Below are 21,327 nucleotides of genomic sequence, written 5' to 3' on the forward strand. Positions count from 1 at the left end.
AATGTCAAGACACATTAGGTATCCGTTTTTTTACTTCTGCCTATGGGATAGTATTATTTCATGTGAAGCTTTTATTATGTCACTATTCATTTTGAGTCAATTACTGCTATTGTCGTAGTGTTTTGTTTGTTTTACAACCGATAAATGTATGCAATATAAGTTTTACATGGAAAATCATGTATGCCTGAGCTAAAACAGTGAGTGTATCACTCTATCATGATTTATGAGAACAGAATATGCATTTAACACAATTACCATGAATGCATTCCACAAAATGAAAGCAGTGATTTATTAGTTGATATTTTGAAGGATTTGTTAAATCAATTATTAACTCTATTCAAATAGGCAAAAGCAAATCTAGGCTAGTAGCTGGTTATATATACAACAAAGCATTTATAGTAAAAGTAAAAAGTATTTAACAAAATGTTATTTTGCTAAATTCTGCTTCCATCATATCCCTTTACATTTACTCTCCCTTGGTAAAGATGGAGTGCAACTTTAAAATATTCTGAATTGGTCTACCTATTTCTTCAAATACAAACATTCACAAACATTTCAATGTATGTGAATGCTTGGACATCTCTATCGGAAAACCACATCAGTAGCCTGTTTTACAAGGAACTAGGCCTAAGTATTTGTGATGTAATTTTTTAAGGTATTAAAATAGGCTGTATAAAGATTTGATTTGTTTTAAATCTTTGATATACACATACTGAACAACTACCAACTACTAATATCTACGAACTTTGTGAAATCAAGTCCTAAGTGTTTACAGGTAACTCTTTGTGATTCCAATGGTTTAGTTTTACCAGACTACACTAAGAGTCTTTGTAATTCAGCTTGTGTATCATTTAACATTAAAGAAACACAGCTAATAAACGGATCTTTTTACTTTCTTGATGCACAACTAAATTTGTACTTGCATACTTTCAATTGAAACTCATCAAAAAATAGGATGTTTTTTTAAAAAGATGTAAGAACAAGGTGTGTTCTGAGCTACAAGGGAGTCTGGGCTACAGCCATGTATGCATGGAAACTAAGTCTCTAATGAGTATTATGCACCGAGGCCTAATGTCATTGCTCTAACTGTCATAACTTATCGCCGACTGAGTGGACAATTTGACTTTCTCTGTTGCCGTAGGCCACAAATTCTCCTTTTGCACTTTCTTCTTATTCATTCCTTAGTCATTCAAAAGAAAACACCTTAATTATGACACAAATGTAAAATGATTGCACAAGCACAGTTTGTAGACTATCCTTTGAAAGGCTAATGCTTTTTTTATTTTTAAATACATTACTTCTTATGGTTCTGATCTTGTCAAAAGCTATAAAGATTTATTTTATTAGTAATATAGTTTGTAAATGGGTCTTGATTCCATACAATGCTGACCTGGGCTTTTTAGATTAATGTGTTTTATGTTGTTTTTTGTATTGTTATTATCTAAACATCCTACCCCACAACTTTCAAGTGAAAACAATATTCTAGATTTTCTTATCAAATTGATTTAAAAAAACTGAAATAGCTTGGTTGGATAAGTGTACACCCCTCTTGTAGTAAAAATTAGCTCAGGTGTGACCAATCACTTTCAAACTCGCACACCTAGTTAAGTGGCATTCATCTTTGTTAAATTGTTGTGATTCACATGATTTCAGGATAATTCAGCAGTTCCTGTAGGTTCCCTCTGCTGTAGTGCATTTTGAAAGCAAAAACTCCACCATGAGAACCAAGGAGCTTTCAAAAGAACTCTGGGACAAAGTTGTTGAAATACACCGACCAGGGGATGAGTATAAAAACAAATTAAAGGCTTTGAATAGCCCTTGAAGCACAGTCAGCACGATTATTAAGAAGTAGAAGGTGTATTGCACCACCAAGACCTGGCCTAAATCAGGACATCCCTCCAAACTGGCTGACCGAGCAAAAGGAGACTGATCAGAGAGGCCAATGGCAACTATGCAAGAGCTACAGGCTCAAAGTGTCCATATGACAACATTATGTAGCACTCCACAAATCTGGCCTGCATGGTAAGGTAGCAAGAAAGAAGACATTACTCTAGGAAGCCCACTTCACACACTAGATTCTGTGGCCATGTGGCAAAAGGTTTTGTGGTCTGACAAAACTAAAATGGAAATGTATGGCTTAAATGCATTTGTTATGGTTAGCACAAGCCCAATAGTTTTGTAAAGAAGAATGCACACTTAAATTTGGCAATATTTCGGCAAAGTTGGTAGAGACCGATCCCAACAGACTCATAGCTGTAATTGTAATTATATGTATAATATATATATGCTATATTGTGACATTTTGAAGATACCTACTTAGAATAGGCCAGATAGGAAAGAAAATCTAATGTTTTTACATGTGTTGCATTATATCCATTGTGATTGTCATAGTGCTAACTAAAATGGTATTAAAAAAAAAAAAAAAAGTAAGAATAGTTTGTACTGGTCCACTGACTGCTGTGGAAGAGAAATAGGTTTTGTTCCTATCCCTTGGTAACCTCTGTGTGACCTCCCTGGGGGGCCTGACCCAAAGTCTAACAAATGGAGTTGTAAACAACATCAAATTTCACACTTATTACTGCATATTTATGCTGCTGGCCTTTTGGTCTCATGGGGGTACTTATGTAAAAACTGGTTAAAAGCATAGAGGATAGAGTAGCAGTAGAACACAAAGAAGTACACTACAAAAGTGAGTGTTTTTAACACTGAATTAACAATATCGTTCTATCAATAAATTAATTGGCCAGATTTTAAACAGCCCAAGGCCCGATGTGATATTTTGGAATGCCTTAGTACGAATAGGCAGAGTAGGTGGTAAAATAAACATCATAAAGTGATTTGATTTCAGAATTATCGAATAAAAAAAATCATTTTCTTTGGCCACCAACCAAAAATTGCAATACATCCCTCACAGAAATGATTTATCCCTTGTCTGTTACACTTCAAAAATAACAATGCTTAAGCTCATAACTTCTGTCACGTAATTCTCACTTAGTGGAAATAGAACAGTGTCTGTTAACATCAGTTGTACTTAATAGACTCTACAGTTTCTGATTCTTTGCTGATTACTGGGACATTACTACTTTTGTATATGTTGTTTACATTTGAATCTTCAAGGAAAAGATTTTGATTTAGTGATAGCCTAGTCTTTCCGCTAAAGTTGATTAACATCTTTGGGTTTCAGTATTTCAATAGATTTTGTGATATATTAGCTAAACTTGTTGGGCTGGTAAAACATAGTCAAGGACTCACCAGAAAGGAATTTGTGATTGTGGTTTTATAGTGTTTGTAGTGTAAGTAGCACAAAGATTACAAAGTTAAACATTTACTTCACAACTCATTTGCCATTTTGGGGACTGTGTGAAGCTTAAATTAAACTCAAAACACACTGATAGTCTTTCCAGACTTCTGTAAACTACTCAATCTATTTCAAATATCAAATTGTTTAACTGTCCTTCTCCTGGTAAAAGGAAACCTGACTGTTGCATTTGATGTCTCGGCATAATCAAAGTTGTTTTTTGCACATCTTTTATGTAAATGTATGTACTGAAAGGATGTGTGGTCAAAACAGTTTAGCAAATAAATTGTAAATAGTAACCGTTAAAGAAATCTACTGTCAATCAATTTGTGTTGCATTTCCTACTGATTTTACTAAGCAGTAGATTTTGGTCCCATACTTACTTATGTAGTTAATGTTTTTTCAGATTCCCCTTTTTTGTCCAGTAGTCAAAATCAGACTTTAATTTATACAAAATCTGTGTGTGCCTGTGTGGGCTTTGGATTGTGTTGTCAGCATTTTTGTATGGAGGAGAATGTACTTGGATAGATATGCAGTTTGAAATATCACCCGGTTAGTGTTCTCATGTAATATTCTGAGTCTTTAAATTCTGTGTTTAAGTGCAACTGTTTAGGTGACAGAGCAAGGTTTAGTGCATTACTCTCTACCAACCATTTTCTCACCGTCCAGCTACAATTCCCCAATGGACAGCTGTCGACCTGACAAAGACATCGTGATCTGGCACAGCTGGTCACTATTGTTGTATGTCTGGAGCAGAGAGGCAGAGAGCTAGATGGTAATGGAGACTAAATTATCATTTCACCCCTGAATGAGCCCTCACAGACCGGGCTTAGGCACAGTGCAGGGCCCGTGTTGGGTTGTACAAGCATAGTGGCTATTCCCCTGTGTAATATCTCTGTGGCTGCATAAAAGACAGTTTAGAGGGAAAGTCTGTCATCCTATCCATCCTTCTGTGTGGTTACAATAAAAAATATATCCATAATAAGAGAAGTTTTCTTAAAGGGAGTATTTTAACTTGGCCCTCAAGGCATGAAAAATGTTAGTATGCAAGTATGCTTGGTCAGAACAACTGCACAGTTTGGAGCTCAGCAAACCGAAAGGGCAGACTTCAGACAGCCACATGCTAAGGGACTCTGCTCTCAAGACTCTCACACAGACTGACAGACATAATTAGTACAAAGACTAAAGAGGCTTGTAGTTCAGAATTCCTCAGCTTTTCAGCATGCCCTGTGGTGAAGATGTTGGACTTTTTTTTTTTTTTTTTTTTTTTTTTTTTTCTTTCTTAGGTTAGGGGAAATGCAGCGTGACACTTGTCAGAGGCTTTCATTGCAGTTCTATATACAGAGTACATAGTGTTTCCATATTTATCTGTGACTAGTGGGGCATTTTGTTCTGCTCTGGGATAGGCAGTAGTTGAGTTGCTATAGGAAAATGTATGCTGCAGATCAAAGTTTTTGTTCTTTTTTTGTAATAAAGTAGTCAAAATAAGGCTGATTACCAATGTATTTTGTGGGAGAATGGTGGTAGTAAGGGGAGGTAGGGGGTTTTCATTGTAATTCTGATGTGACTGAGTAAATATTTGTTAACATCTTTAGGTGATGAATTCTCAAATAGCTGCTAGACAAACCTCTGTCAATGTGTTAAAGCAGTACTTCTCATTGCCACTTAAGAATGTACCACCTTGCAGAAAATAAAGCACCAATCACTAGGGAATTACCCATCAGCAGAATTTAAAGGAGCACGGCCGAAAATTCAAGGCCCAGTTCAGGGTCAGCTCGACAAAATTGTGTGCAACATGTTGCACCGCACCAGCCTGGTTCCAGGTCGGGTCGGATATGCTAGTGGAAAAGGGGTACTGTAATAGAGTAGGCACTGCAAGCCACCCTGAAACAACGGCTAAGGCAGCATGAATGGTGAATTATTCAGAAGAACATTGAGACAGCTGGGAATTTAAATACTGGAAGGTATGTTTAAACAACCACAGCATCCCAAAGACATCTGTCTGAATTGAACACTATGGAACTGCTATGGAATCTTTTAGTAACATTTAATAGCCTTTCCTAATGTATATTTATCCTAAATTCTCATTAGTCCCATTTGTTGTAAAGGGTTAAAAAACCTAAAGCAATGTACCACTGCCTGAATAATTGGTGCAGTGTGTTTCTCATCAATCTGAAGAGCCTATGTTGTGCTTTATGTGTCAACTGGTGGAGAAAAGGCTTTTTACTTTAATGACACTACCAGTAATTTCTAAGCATATGCCCTCCCCCTTTAATAGTGTTATGTTTTCTGAGTATAGTGTACAGAAACCACCTGTTTTTACTGGAAAAGAGCATTATATCTTTCAGTTTCACAGTTTTTCCAGGAAATCTGTCGATCTATCCATTTACTTGACACTCATACTACCCTCCCACAGTTGGTGACCTGTTGATCACACATTTAACAGGAGCAGTGACCTCAATGGAGACTCATAGAAGTTAGACTTTTGGAACGCTTCTCTTCTACCTAGTTATTTGCCTTCTTATCAATAAAAGCAAAAAATCAACTCTAAATCTTGATAGAATCTTTAGAAACATGATTGGTGCACCATTTGATTGACATCTTGTATGTCAGTACAAACCAGCTAGATACACAGATAACAGTGGAATAGATTAATATATAGTGTTGTGCCTTAACAGTTGCATTTGGTTGTTTTGACTACATCATGTAACATGCTTTTAAATCTCTGAATGGAGAGAGAATGATCACAGAACCGATGAAGGGCTCCCACCCAGATACAAGGCAGACCCCTGAAGTTCAACTACTTCAAAGATAAGTGTCATAAAGCCTCATATTTGCAGTTTAAAAGGGTGGCCTTGGAAATGAATGTGAGGTCTCATCTCCACCTCCAGCTTCCTAATATATGGATCAAATTCAAAAATATTTTAAGGGTAATTAAACGTGGTCAGCTATAAAACCCGTCTTCCCAGCAATTAAGTTGGTTAATATTTATTTCATGAATCTGCATCTGTTTATGTGATTTATTTAATATAATTCAACCAATCAGGGCCATATGTAGTTTGGTATTGCAAACTCCAACATGTAAGCATGCCAAGAACATTGGCAGCAGAGGGAAAGCCACATCTTCAAGAGGACCTCATCCTAAAACACCAACCACCACCCACATGGGGTTTTATTAGCATATGATCAGGTTTCTGCACAGGCTTTTCCTCAACTGAAGGAAGGGCCTGATGCAGGCTCTTAATATAGACTTTTCAAAGACATGCTCACATGAATCATACTGTGTGTTGTTGTTTTGATTGGACAATCACTGATGTCCGATTAAATAAATAGAACATACAAACACATTTTCACTCAGTTCACTCACTACACTACAGGTCCACAGTTCGGAAGCAGAAAATGATGTACAGACTGACTGGGGGGTAGCACAGTATTGTAGTTTCTTCTGTCTCCTCCCATCATTACTTATTTATATATAAACAAATAATTAACTCCTACTCAAAAATATAAGAAACAACATTAAATTGGTATCTGAGAATTGGTATTCTAGTCCAGTTTGTCCTGCTTTAATATGCTGGAGGGAGTGTGTATTGCCTGCAAATTAACTTTAGATGCTTGCATTTTAATTATCTTGGTTTCTCCAAACAGACCAAAATTGAAATGCTTGTTGCAGCAAATTAATTACATGATGGCTTATGTTATTTGGCACTAGCTTAAATAACGCAGTTCTCTCATTGTGACTGAATGATCGTTGATTTAATCTGATCTTGAAGGAAAACAGTTTGGGGTCATGGCACATTTTTTGAAGTGCCAAACTATACTAATCAAATTTGGTTCGAACCTGCTGTGGCCTATGGCCCAAACACATTCTTCACCTCGTGGAGCTCCTGGAAAGTCTCACCGAGAGGAATGTTCATAGAACTTGTTGTTGAACACATGAAAAGCACCACAGTGAAAATTGCCTCTGAATAATGAGACAGCCTGTTGAAATGTATTCTTCCCCATTTGATAAAGCAACGACTAAGGCTACAAATGATTTACTATTCTATTACATTTAATTGAGGTGCATTTTATTAAAGGTGTACACACATGCATACATATATAGAAGGTGTACCTCATTTATTTTATTTAGCTGTTGCATAAGTTTATCTCCTCAGAGACAAACAGTGCTAAATGTTTCGTGTTTCGGTTTGACTGTTTTTTTAAACGGAAGTCTGATAGCAATTTACTTGAATCATCTTTGTGGTATTGTTTCAATTGTGACTTAAAGCAGTATTGTGACCCATTTCTCCTCGCCCTGTCTCTGAAGCTGTGCATGTTTTTACATGTAGACCTTCACATATGCACCAATTGTGTCCTGTGCTACAGGGGAAATAATGCAGTAGGGTGAATCAAGCTGCTTTTGACACACTTCTGAAACTACAGTTAAGATCATACTCGGCTCTTTTCCTGTGGTGTCAGGATTGCAATCATTTGATGCATGCTGATTAATGCATGACAGGATTATCTAACTGTACTGTGAAATATAATCTACTGAACTCTCAAGAGTATAATGTTGTACTGTATCTTTTTAATTAAAATCTTAGTCTTTTTAATGTTAATTTGCTTAAGGTATCATTGAGAGATCAAGACAAAACTGCCTTTTCAGTCTTTTAAAAGGAATTTTCAACTTAAAGAAATGTCCTGCCCATTGCTTTAATTTAAAATGGTTGTTTTTGCTCGTGGGCAGATTAGTAATGGGCTATCCCACTGGAGCCTTTACAAATCTGGGTGTGTACCTTGTCAGGAAAAGACTGAAATGCTGATTATCCTAGCTTTTATTATTTTTACTTCCCTTAGTACTGCAGCCATTTTCATTTATGTATAAGTGGGATTTAGTTTTTAGTCTAAAATATCAAAAACAACTAATTTGGGGATTTACACTGAAAATGCCAGGGATTATGCAATTCTTGTATTTATATGCTCTAATCCATTCCACAGCACAGTATGTTTTGCATAGTGCTCTAGTGGAAATCAGTGAAATGTATTAAAATGGTAAAAAGAGATTAGTTAGCCTATGCCAAAAGAAGAGACAAAGATGCAATATAACTTAGTTTTTTTATGATAGAAAGCACAATGCATAATTAAGACCAATATTAGAAAAAAGGTGGTATTTGCCTGACACTTCACATAGAATGAAGGTCAGCGGCACTGTAGGCTTCACTCGCACACAATATGGTACATTTATGTAAATTAACAACCTGGCATTTGCACATTGTAACTGGGTGTCATAATCACAGTCTGGGAATCCTATCAATATGAATATGCCTATTCGCAATTAGAGAAAATAATTGACTTAAAAAAAAAAAAAAAAAAAAAAAAAAAAGAAAGGACAGGCAATAGTACACCAAAGAACACCAATGTCCTAGGGAGTAAAGGTCATATCAAATCAATGTAAATAGAACGAGGCTCATAGTGTGTTAAAGGAGCCTGTTATGGTGACATAATTCCCTCTGTTCTGCTGGCGGTGTGTGGATATGGTGCTCGGAGGTGTGCCAGGGCAGGTGCTTTGAATCCAAGCAAGGGTCTGACCTCAGTCACTAAATAGGCCAGTGAGACGCTGTAAATATACAGTCGGTGTAATCCCAAAAAAGTTTATAAGAAATGAAGAGTGCAGACTCGTATTAGTTAGAGACATTGGATGGGAGAGGTTTGAAAGTTTAAGTCATGCATTTGACCCCATTGCAATGTAAATCTGATGCTATTTTTGTTATTTTTTCTCAATTCTGTGCAGTGATCTCTTGTTGTGATAATTTGATTCTCATAAATCACTGTTCACAGCCTTCTTTTTCTCTAAACTTAAATTGATTTGCATGCGTTTAAATCTGCAGCAATTTGAGGGAAAGGAGGAATGAGGCTTTGGCTGCTGAAAGAACTGACTTGTTACAGTTTGATATCCCAAAGCCTTCATTATTAAAGTGCCTAATATACAAAACGTGTTAATAAGAAAGCAATGCCAGCAGGTTGCTGTATGATTAGTAATTGCAGTGTCTGGATTTAAACGTTGCAGTGCATCGACCCCTAGATTTTCTTGGCATTGTTTGTGCATTTTCTTTTGCTTACCATGAGATGTCTTTAAGGTTGCCAGCTCACAAATGTAATAAAATGAACTTCTGCTTCTTGTCTTTGTACACTTTAGACATGCTACCATATTGGAGTGCAAGCCTACACTTGCAATCTCCCTATCTATATTGTACTTGTACAAGATTTGTACTTGTAAGTGGAAGTGTTTGTGTTTTCCTGTAGTGAACTTAAACTGAGGATTAAACCTGAACACCTAAAATGGCCACACAACTGTTTGATTTAAGCTTTTATATTAGTTAGATATGGTATATATGACATATACATTGTTGATGTGTTTGTTAAAAGCTACCAGATTGTCAATTTTTTACTTAATTGAGTGTAAAGTGTAAATCATTTGGACTATATGTTATATGTATGGAAATCGGGGAAGAGTCACACAAAAGGAAAATATCTGGTTGAATATTCAGCATCAAACTTCTGAATTATTACATTTTAAAAGTGCATTGTGTACATGTATACCAGCACTTACAGGATGTGTGATTGGTTACACATGGTCTACTTTAAGCTCTAGTTATTGAATATCAACCCTCTGATGAAAAAATAAAAACACATTTAGACCCATATGGGCTTTCTGTGAAGATCATCAAGCATTTACAGCACCACTACTGGAGAAATGTTTTGCCATGTATGAGCACTTAACATTCGAGGATAAGCTCACTTCAGTCATGTATACTTTAACACAGTTCCTCTAAGGTAGCTCCCATAAAATTAAGTCCAGATTACCTTTGATTACTTCTGTTTGTCTTCATGTACGATAGGGAATAAGTTTACTAGAAGCTTAACTTTTGCCTTTACTGTATGTTAGTTATTTCCTGTAACTACACTTTTTTTTTTTTGGAATCTGTGTATGTAACAGTGAAATCAAATGACTTACTATTTATAAGTCACATTTTTTGATCTTTTTAGAAAAGGGATGGGCAGTGTAAAAGCCAGAGCAAGTTGGAACAGCCCAGAATGGCACTGTAATTAATACGTGCGTCTAAAAACAGAGGATCAACATGCACACAATTGAGAAGAATTTTTAAGTAAGGAGAACAGAATTATATTATGCAGTGATGCAGTAATGTTCTTTTAACCCCAAAAAGCTCCAGAAACAAATTCTGCTGCATCAGAAAAAGATGTTAAACTTTCTTACTCCTACAAATATCATAAGACGGAACTGGCCATTCAGTTATTTAAATGGGAGTGGTGTCCGTCTTCATGGTGGCAATAAAACAAGTAAATACCCCAGTAAACGTGTAGTCTAGGGGACAGTATTTGTCTTCATTTCCACAAGGTCAGTGTAGGTTTGAAGTGGGGATACCAGACTTGGGTCAAATGCATTTTAATGTTCTTCAAATACAATTAAGATTGTATTCACACTTTTCTAAGCAAGGCGAGTGCTTCTTATCACAGGTCTCTCAATTCAGTCCAATCAAACTACCTTGTGAACACAATCTTAAAAGTATTTGAAGAAATTGCAAATGCATGTGATGCCAAGTCTTGGGGATACAGGTTGAAAACCAATTGTCTATTTGGGGTAGAAATGTGTGTAATATGATTCACTACATCACATTTCATATCAAAAGAACACATTCAAGGTGGCTGGGGATGCGTTCCCTGATTACCATTCCTGATTGAGAATGTGTTTCTGGCTCCACAGCAGGCAGCCCTTGGCCTTGTGTTGCAACAGAGACAACATTGTGGTGGGTGATAAGGAGGCTTCCCACAATGGGCTTAAAACGGTATTATTTAAACAAAAACAAGGCTATTCTGAAGATGAACAGTACGTTAGCAAAGTTCATGATGTAATGTCTATCATTACTACAAACGTTTGGGCATCAAAGAGGCATTTAATGAAGGATTTCATTTGAAAGCATTTATTTTCTGTGCAATAAAAATAACTAAAAAAAAATGATCCCCACATTTTATAATAAAGGATGTATTTTATATATTGTTTTTTGGTATTTTTATGTAATTTGTCAGTTCACACAGAACTCGTAACACAGTAAATTGTTGCTAGAATTATCTAGCACAACCAGAGGGAAGACAATAACAATACAATACAAATTCTTCATGTTGCCTAAAACTAACTTCAGCGACTCTACATTTCCTAAAGAAAAGCATTTATTTTAATCAATTAAACCATTAATAACTTGTTTGGTAATAACAATCTCAGTTGCAGTGAAAATGTTTGTCTGTAATCAAGCGGTCAAGAAATGCTAGTGGGTTTTATGTAGGCTTCCATCATTTATCTTCCAATCACATCAGAACAACAGTGCAAAAAAATAGTACTCCTTGGCGATCCGTAAAAATCTTCCATACAACAATGTCGGAGACCATCCCTTGGAAAATTGGACACACAGAAGCTCTATAAGTGTGGTCTGCAAAACCTCAAAGGATAAGCTGTTTAAAAGCAGCTGAAACTAAAAGACTTGTTCTGTTCCAGAGGTCACACCCCCCACATCGCTGAATACTTATTTTTCATGACATTTCTGGAAAATTCCCTCCATGTCGTCTTCAGTGTGATCAGACTCAGTTTTGTTAACAGGACAGGGAATTACATTTGACAGGAATATATAAGTAAGCTCTTTTTAATTTCTCTGTGGTTAGGGGCAGAGAAGCTGAGGTTCAGGGAATGTAGCCCCAGCCTCCATATTACACATGATTATATATGTTCAGGTTGTGCTCATATGGTGCGGATTACAAAACAGCCCTACTCCAGCTTTTTGTGTTATGTAAAGCAAGGCAAGATCATAACTGATGCCAGACTGGTGAAGTTTTATCTTTAGCATGTCCAGATTGGTTTTTGTCTGGGTATTAATCCCTGCCAGGCACTAAAGTGTTACTGGTTTAAACTACTGTATGATGACAGCACAGAAGTCTAATTACATAAAAATTGCAGCTAAAACCTCTGTTGGAGTGAAACTAGATTCCTTCGGTGACGTATATTACAGCACAGTGCTTTTTAACGATTTTCTGTAAAATACATTTTAATTGTCGCAGTCTCACTAATTTGCAAACTGAAAAACAACGTGCATGCAAAAAGGGAAATTCACTATTTAGCCATGTTTAGCACAGCATTTATTAGCCAGCCATTGTTGGTTTTAGAGCATGGGTTCCGAAAGTGCAGCCTGAGGACCAGATGTGGCCCTCGAGGATGATTGGTCCGGCCTACCAAAGCCAACCTTCAACCACCCCTTTTCTGTACTTTTACTATATTTGTACACTTTATGAAAAAATTCTGTTACAAATTGCACATGTAATTTGGGGGGAAATAATAAAACCAATTAAAATTCATAAATGTTCTCTAACAGAAATGTATAGGAAATAAAAAGGTATGATTTGGGACATATTTTGTTTTCATCTGCGTTTCATTTTCTAACTTTGCGGTAGGATTGACCGGTGCAGAATAGTTTAAATCAAATAGTTCTTCTCTTCATTGCCAGTTCTGTTTTCAAAGACATAATGTTTTTATGTTGTTACTTTTTGGAAAGCAAAGAAAACAAAACCCACAAAATGTATATTTTAAGGAGGGTTTTTAATCAGCAGAAAATACATGTAGATTTATTAGCTGTTTGCAGTACGTTTACCCATAAGTTTTAATTGTATTTGTCACAAGCCAGTTCTGTCCATACACGCTGTGCTTAAAACACTAGCTTTTATTACTAGAAAGGGCTTTGAGGAATGAATAAAAGCAGTGTGACTGCTGTAGGGGAAGCCATCTGGTTCAATGGAAACACCTGGAATCACTAGTGAAGTTTACGAGGGATTTAGACATTTTAAGGCTGCTAAGTAATGTGGGGTTACCAATGGAAATAGCTGATGATGCTTGCAGTATTTTCAAATCAACATCCAAGAAATGTTCACACGGTTAGTTCAACATACAACTGCTTAAAGGAGTAGAAAACTAAAAGGATTTGGATTTGACTTGTTAAAGGAGACACTTTTTATAGCTTTGGCAGTACAGTGTTTGGGAGACAATCTAAAGTAATATCATAGGAAATAGTAATAATAATAACTATCAAGTTCTGACTGAGATTAGATTAGAGAATGTTGTCTAAGTCAGTGATATTTCATAAACTTTGTTATTTACTAAATCATTCTTTTTTTTTTTTTACTGTAACTCAATTGCTAGCTACTTTTAATATAATTAAATATGTCTATGAACCTACTAAAACTGGGCTTAGATATTATTTCTGCAGCAAAGCATCAAATTCAAAGAACTATGTACTCCTAGGTATAGCCTAGTTCTGTATCTCAGCCAAGTGTAATTTAGCACACTTTGCCACAGAGATATCCATTGTGAGGAGCCAGTGCAAGGGTCGACAAGGTCTGTCAATCAAAATACAGAACAGATATACCACAATTCTGTGTGTCACAACCAGGATAATATGTAAAATATGATAAAATAATATGCTTTGTTTTGCTGTTAAAGATCAGTTATATTATGTATATTACCACTTTAAAACTCCTGATTAACTGCCTTAATCTTTGTATATATAATATTTTGCCTTTGGGAAAGTTTACAGATGGGTTTTATTGTGAAAGAGTCAATTTTACAGAGCATGGCTTCTATTCTGAAGGCTTCACAAAATCTTGCCATATATTCCCTTTGTGGTCAAAAGGGATCCGACTTCTCTTGGGAACAGAAGATGTGGTGCACTTGTGACATAACAGGGTTGTATTTGACCTTCTCGATATTTGAAATGGTGGAGAAATTACCTTTTGGGGCCATGTAAAAACTTAACTTACTCTTATCTCTTTGCCCTCCTTTTCACAGGAGATGATGTCTTGAGGGAGCCCTTCCTGCCCAAGAGATCCCAATAATCAACCCAAAGCGTGATAGCACCAGTGTTTGACATTCAGGGCCCTTAAAGGAACAAAGTGGACCCAGAAGTCCGGACGTAAGCCTTCTCCATCCCCTCCTCCCTCCCCTGACCCCACCCAGCCCCTATCCTGTGACCATGTCGATCGCCCTCAAGCAAGTCTTCAACAAGGACAAGACGTTCCGGCCCAAGCGCAAGTTCGAGCCGGGGACCCAGCGTTTTGAGCTGCACAAGAAAGCCCAGGCTTCTCTCAATTCAGGAGTGGACCTCAAGGCGGCTGTCCAGCTGCCCCATGGGGAAGATCTCAATGACTGGGTGGCTGTGCACGTGGTGGACTTCTTCAATCGCATCAACCTGATCTATGGCACCATCTGCGAATTCTGCACTGAGAAGACCTGCCCTGTCATGTCAGGGGGGCCCAGGTATGAATATCGGTGGCAGGACGACTTGAAATACAAGAAACCTACTGCCCTCCCGGCCCCCCAGTACATGTCGCTGCTCATGGATTGGATCGAGGTGCAGATCAACAACGAGGACATCTTCCCCACCAGCATAGGTAAGTAGGAATGATGACAAGTGAGTCCACATTAAAGAATTAAGGTTGAAAAAATTGCTTCCTTATAAATACAAGGATCCGTGCTTCCAAATTAACAAGAGTTTGTCTCACCAGGTGATCTGTTTATCAATTCACTTCTGTCCCTTTATTTCAAACATTGATAAGACATTGATTTCATATGGTGACATTTAGCAAAATCTGTTTAGTGGGGAGCACCTGTTCAAGCAGTACTGTTGTCCATCCTGTGTGTTGTAGTAAGTATTGAAACATGGTTGATTGAGAGACATTTAGGACCCAAATGGCTAGTGTAAGTGTACACTAGGAACCTTCAGGCACATTTTCTTAAATATATTGAATCTCTTATTATACTGATTCCAGTCTTATGATGAATTAGGGCTGGGCGATATGACTTAAAAAAAAAAAAAAGTTTGGGCGATACACGATATATATCTCTTTCTTGTTTTTATCCAATCAAGCCACAAAATAAGACCAAAGACATTCAAACTACAAGTATTTCGTTAATCCTCCAGTAAGCAAAACTAACAAATACTACATGCAGGCTGTCATGGTAAATATATGCAGAATGCAACACATTACAGGGCAAGTGTTGTGTGATTTACTATTACATGTTATGTTGTTATGGGATATATATTTAATGTTTAAAAATAGCTGGCGTTACAATAGTTTTAATAAATCTTAATTGCGGGGTGCCTTATTATTTTATATAGAACAGTTATCCGGTCAAGGAAGGAAGGACGGACAGCAGCTCCCGTCTAAAAACAGTCCATATTCACCGATGTGTCAAATTATTTATTAAAGAAAAAGTGAACATCATAATGCTTACGCGTTTCGACTTATCTTCCTCAGAGCACAAATATACATTATGATTTACTGTCACATAACAACAATAACACAAGTAATAGTGATTACACATGCGCTGTAAAGGTCCAGATTCAGGCAGATTGAGCACAGCCGGGTCTATAGCGGCGCATTAACATCTGCTGGACAGACGTTTCTCCTGTGACTGTCGCGTCTCGATTCTACTTACAAGTACAGCACGTTGTTAATACAAAATAGTAATAATAATATAATACAACTGTTGAACCACTTCACCATCTTAATTAAAAGAAAATTATACTTTCTGTATGTGTTTGCATTGCTTTCCAATTCATTAAAATGCAAACAAACGTTATTATTAATTTTATACAAATGATCTCAGTCTAAATTAGCGGGGGTGGGGGTGCCTGCAGATCCAGTTCAGCCCGGCGACGAGAACGGGGCGGACCGTGTGCGCTTGCGCATTAAAGTGTCTCTTGGTTGTGTGTTATTGTGTGTCAGGTCTCTCTCATGTCTGTCTGTGTTCCTGATGCTCATTTCTTGACGCATCCGACACGTGTGGAAGAACCGGGAAGAACGCAAAGCGTCCTAATGACGCAAAATACTGCCGTAAAGATTGCAATTTGCGACACCTCGATATAAACGATATAGCATAATATGAAAAGATAGACGTTTTTCTATCGTCATACGATATATATATCGTCATATCGCACAGTCCTATGATGAATATACAGTATCTAAAACTCTGCTTCTTTAACATTCCTCACGATCGGTATATTATATATTCTAAGTGGCAGAAGATATGCACAGTGCATTAAAAAAGGAGCAAACAAAACAATATATAATTTTGTATTTTATTTTTTACCAAGTGTAAAGAATGCAGTTTGTGAAGCAAAATACTCTTTTGGAATAGACACTTCAGAGCCCAAAACATGCTTCCACCCAGATCCTATCTTTTCTTTGGGATCAGAGAAGCTGAGGGAAATGCGTTTTATGATCAAGGGTTAAAGAATGCTTTCATCTCGGCACGAGAAGCCAGGTGCTACCAGCATAATCAATAATCAGGACCCTTTATTGTGGGAGTCTAGATCATGCTCCATAGACCATAAACCCCACTGAACTCTGCCTCCATGTCCCCCCTAAGGAAAAGTGTAATCATAGCCTGGATGAATTGCAGTGGGGTGTTTATGTACAGTGACTAGACAGGCGAATAGACACCTAAATTTGGAAAACCCACTGTTAGTTCTTCATCTTGATGGTGCTCCAGTACAGTAAGTGTGGGGTTCCTTCTTTTGCACTCTTTGTCTAGACAAATCCTACTGAGATATGAGCCACTGGTCCTACCGTGATTTAATCTAATCCTTACAGAATGAAACTTGCCAGTGCAAGAATCAACACAAAACATGCAAATCCAGAATGATCAGATCACAGCTCTCACATAATATGGGACATGTTTCCAGAAAGCCGATCCTTTCCTTTTTTTTTTTTTTTTTTTTTTTATTGCCACGTCAGACTGTGTTCTTTTCACTTTAATATCGAAGGGCATACATACCAAACTGTTTGAATGAGTTAATCTCTCCTACATCGAGAGATGTGCATGAGAACAGACCATTGCATTAAGCTGAGCCTTTCACTTGTTTCGATATGCATCTGAGAAGGCAGACAATTTTTCTTATTAAAATATTTAAGTCAAACCTCTTTTTCTGTTGTTGATTGTATGAGAGTGTGTGTCTCTGAACAACAGACTGGGTGCACACAGCAAAAGCCAACGGTCATAAACAGCCTAGGCTTTATCATATAAAAAGAATCAGTCATGAAAAGAAGTCTAAACAATGGCACAGACCACAGCACCCTCCAGGGCCTATGAGTCCATCTGTTGACTGAAGTTTGGTATGCCTGCCACAGGTGGGTATTGCTTGCAGGTATCACTTTTACTCCAGCCTTGTATTATTAAAGGGTATTTGATCTCGTAAGCCTGCTCCAACTACAACTGCAGCTTCTCAAGAGAACCTGATAGGGCAGGCCTTTGTTGCCTTTTGGTCTGTAATAAGACCCTGAGTCACTGTCCGTTTGATGTTTTCTCATTGTTTTTTCCTGTGCGCCTATCATAGTGAGAATTATTTACTTGGAGCTGTGTGTTCAAACCTCTCTTCTGCCCATACGAAGAGAAAAAAAACATTTTCTGAGGAGAACGGTAGTGTTTTACCATGAAGGGGGGAATCTAGAAGCTAGAAATGCATTGTTTAGGAAAATGTGTCACTTATTTAATCATATCTTGGAGCAGACCTAAATCCATGCATATATAATATATAATTTTTTTTTTTTTTTAAACTCATTGTTTATTTTTTCTCGTTTTCATATTTATTTTTGTACACTGGGCAGCAGTTGGTCAACTCAAGGTGCCAAAGTGATTTAGTTCTGTAAGAGGGCAGGAAATGAACAGGTTACAGGCGTTAAACCTCTTAGCAGTGTCAGCAGAAAGGGATTAATGGGCAACTGGAATGTTCTTGGAAGCTGAAGTATATTTGTTTTGCTTAAGAAGTACTGTTCTGGGACTCGGCAAGAACTTGTTCGGAGAGTTTCAGCTTTCATATGCATTTCCTGAAACCTATTTAGTTTCCTGGTTGGGGCTGTGTGACAACATTCCTGGAATTGTATCGTTTTAGTTGGAGCATCAAACCAAATTGTCCTCTTCAGATTACAGCCCAATTGTGATGTCCTTACCTTAGTTCCAGTACCACTCAAACTCAGGTTCGAGCTCAGATAGCTGAAATGTGACCAATTGGACACCAAAGCTTTTATAAAGGCCTCAAAAATGTATCAGGCTAGGGTAGCACCTAAATAATATATTATAATATGTACCTACTTCACAAATGATTTATGCACACAAGCACAAACCAATGGTCATGTATCTGACATGTATCTAACTCATTCTGCAGGAGTAGTGCACCAAGGAACTTTAAATAACTATTATACAATGGGATGTGTTCCCTTAGCAGCTGAATGAAAAATGAAATGGTAAGTATTGTGTAAAAAGTCAATTTCAAGTCTCTGTTACAACTTATAGTTTAGTATCACCAACTCCCCTCAATGGGAGGTAATTAGTTTGAAAAACTAAAGTTCTATATTTTCTCACTTATTCTATACAGTTGATACTAGATAGCTTTCTGATTTATTCTCTTCAAAATACAAAAAACAAAATAAAAGATGGATTGAGGTTCAAGGTTTTTACAATCCTATTTCTGTTTTTATTATGTGCAAAGCAGTAGCACTTGTGTGATATGGAGTCTTAAATCTTACCATGTATATCTCTGTTACTTGTCAGTACATGAATGTACATATTTACAACAGAGTAATAGGAACTTTTGTAGAAAAGTATTTTCCTCATCCTTCAATTCACAATACAGGTATTTTACATATTAGATGCGTCACCGTTTTAGTTTTCTAACTTGATACCCAATGAAAGAAAGCATGGGAATCCTAAGGCTTAATTAAATCATTCATGCTGCAAGAAGGTGGTTGTAGGGACTAAAAGATTCACATATTTTAAGGCATGCAACACAAGTGCAGTAAAAGCAGAAGAGCAGGTTGGTCCATACATCAGAGGAAAGGTTGAGCAATCGGCTAAAGGTATATATATCATCTACTGTAAATCCAATAGGTAACGCTTGCCCGGTGACAGGTTTTCTGCCCACTATTGGTTTCACTCCTCTGTTAATGAAGATGTCACTTCTACACAATATTTTAAATAAATAATTTTGCTTGCCTAGTGTCCTAGGGGATTAACTTACTTTTTATACGTTGGGTTTTTTATACTATGTTTATTTTCCAAATTAAACTGAGCTTTGTAACCAAGAAAAACTTAGTGTATTACTTTTTTTCTTATTATTCAACGAGTAGCATTCCAGTCCTTTAAAGAGTTTGAAATATTGTCAAAGGATTCATGTTAACTTCATAGTGGTATCGTTGAAAAATTGTAAGTGAAGCATGCAGTATTTTCAAGTTGATTTGTGGATTATGAACAAATTCTCTAATAAAATTTGATCCAAAGTATACCGTATCAATATACTGTATTGTGAAGAACTGGAATCATAGAAGTTATAGTATGTTGCCTGACGAGAAAAATAAATGTATGCCGTGCTGTAGCGCTCTGTCCAGTTAATCTCCGCAGGGCCAGTGGTGTTTCATGTCACAATAAATGATAGTCACTCAGTTCCATGGGAGCTGGTTGTGGGCCAGGGTAATCTCTGCTTAGTCAGATTGAGATTGAAAGGCATTACAAGGGAGTCTTTTATTGAGAATTATGACACTTCACACGGGATAGAAGGGGTTGAGTTTATCTTCTGCCAGTAAAGCATGTATTAAAAACTGTCATATCCTATTTTTGTTTAGTTTTCTGGAGAGTATAATGCAGAGTGTATTTTAAAGATACTGAAAAATGTATTTCAAACTGCAAGTTTTGAGTGATACTCCTCAATTAAAGTAAATAAGACTAAATGTATGTTATTTACATGGAGAGATTGATGGAGATATGGAAGGCTTCTTAAATACTTACTGGTAAAGTGAATTTAGACAGCTTTTTCTATGCTTCCATTACATCTACTATTAAACAACCGTTTTTTACATTGTAATGATTAAATATGCATTCAAATGGGCCATAGCAGTGGAAAATACTATTTCAGTTTTGATCTCCTTTAAAGTAATTAATGTTTCTATTTTTGGCCCTCAAAGCTGTTACAGCCATTTGGGAAAATTCATTTGGGGCTATTCATCCATGTCCAGAATTTGTCTAGAATTATTTTGGATGTTAATTATTCAGTCTCGGTACTTTTGTCAATGACAGGTGAATATTACTCCTTAATACCTTCAGAAAATAAATTAATATCTTTGCCTGCCCACCCTCCTCCAAGAAAGAGTGTAATGTGTGTATGTTTTAAGATGAGTTGGTATGGAGTACACAAAAGTGCACAGTTGTGTTGTTTTTGATCAAGTAAGAATGTAATTGTCTTTTAATAAAGTCCGTTTGTAGCAGTATTTGAAAGAAAACTATATTGTTTTAGGACACGGGCTGTGTTCCCAATGTCCTAACTGACCTTCCCATTGTCAGGATGGGTCTTCCTGTACTGTGATTGTTTTAAAATTGTATTTTAAAAACTGCTAGATTTGGATTTGTTCAGAGTAGCAAGCGTTTGTACAGCATTCTGAATGAGAAATTGTAGCCTTTGTGGAAAAAAAAAACATATACAGCTCTGGAAAAAATTGAGACCACTCCAAGTTCAGAAATCAATGTTAAGTTATTTCTTATTTTTTTCCAGAGCTGTATATGTATGTATGTGTGTGTATATCTATATATATCTCTATCTCTATATCTATATCTACACATAATTAGAATAATGTATATTTGTATTGCATACTTTCAATGGGGATTTTTTTATTTTTTTATTTTTTTACCATCAATATCTCCTTGTGCTCAGATTTCAAAAAGACTTTTGGAATAGTTCAGCACAATGACTGAGACAAATCATTGTCAAAAATAGCTTGGAAAAATATATAGTATTTTCTCACAAATTCTAATTAAGACTGTTCTTAATTTATACCTTGCCTTACTTTAAGTGCATTTTGGTAACATATATTTAAATGAAATACTGTTTTGGGGAGATGACTTTCCTTGGAATTTGATTGTGGTTTACCTCTACTGAAAACAA

General features: G+C 36.6%; 1 protein-coding gene across 1 annotated transcript in view; it reads left to right on the top strand.

The window, feature by feature from the left end:
• LOC136754825 (MOB kinase activator 3B) overlaps positions 1-21,327 on the top strand; it is a 41,507-nt gene that overhangs the window by 3,667 nt on the left and 16,513 nt on the right. Inside the window, exon 2 of the mRNA XM_066710980.1 lies at positions 14,184-14,785. Within this exon, the coding sequence (XP_066567077.1) occupies positions 14,368-14,785 (418 nt within the window). The 5' untranslated portion in view covers positions 14,184-14,367. The remainder of the gene's footprint in view (positions 1-14,183; positions 14,786-21,327) is intronic.

This window comes from Amia ocellicauda, chromosome 8, assembly GCF_036373705.1.
Source record: "Amia ocellicauda isolate fAmiCal2 chromosome 8, fAmiCal2.hap1, whole genome shotgun sequence".
NCBI classification, from domain to species: Eukaryota; Metazoa; Chordata; class Actinopteri; order Amiiformes; family Amiidae; genus Amia; species Amia ocellicauda.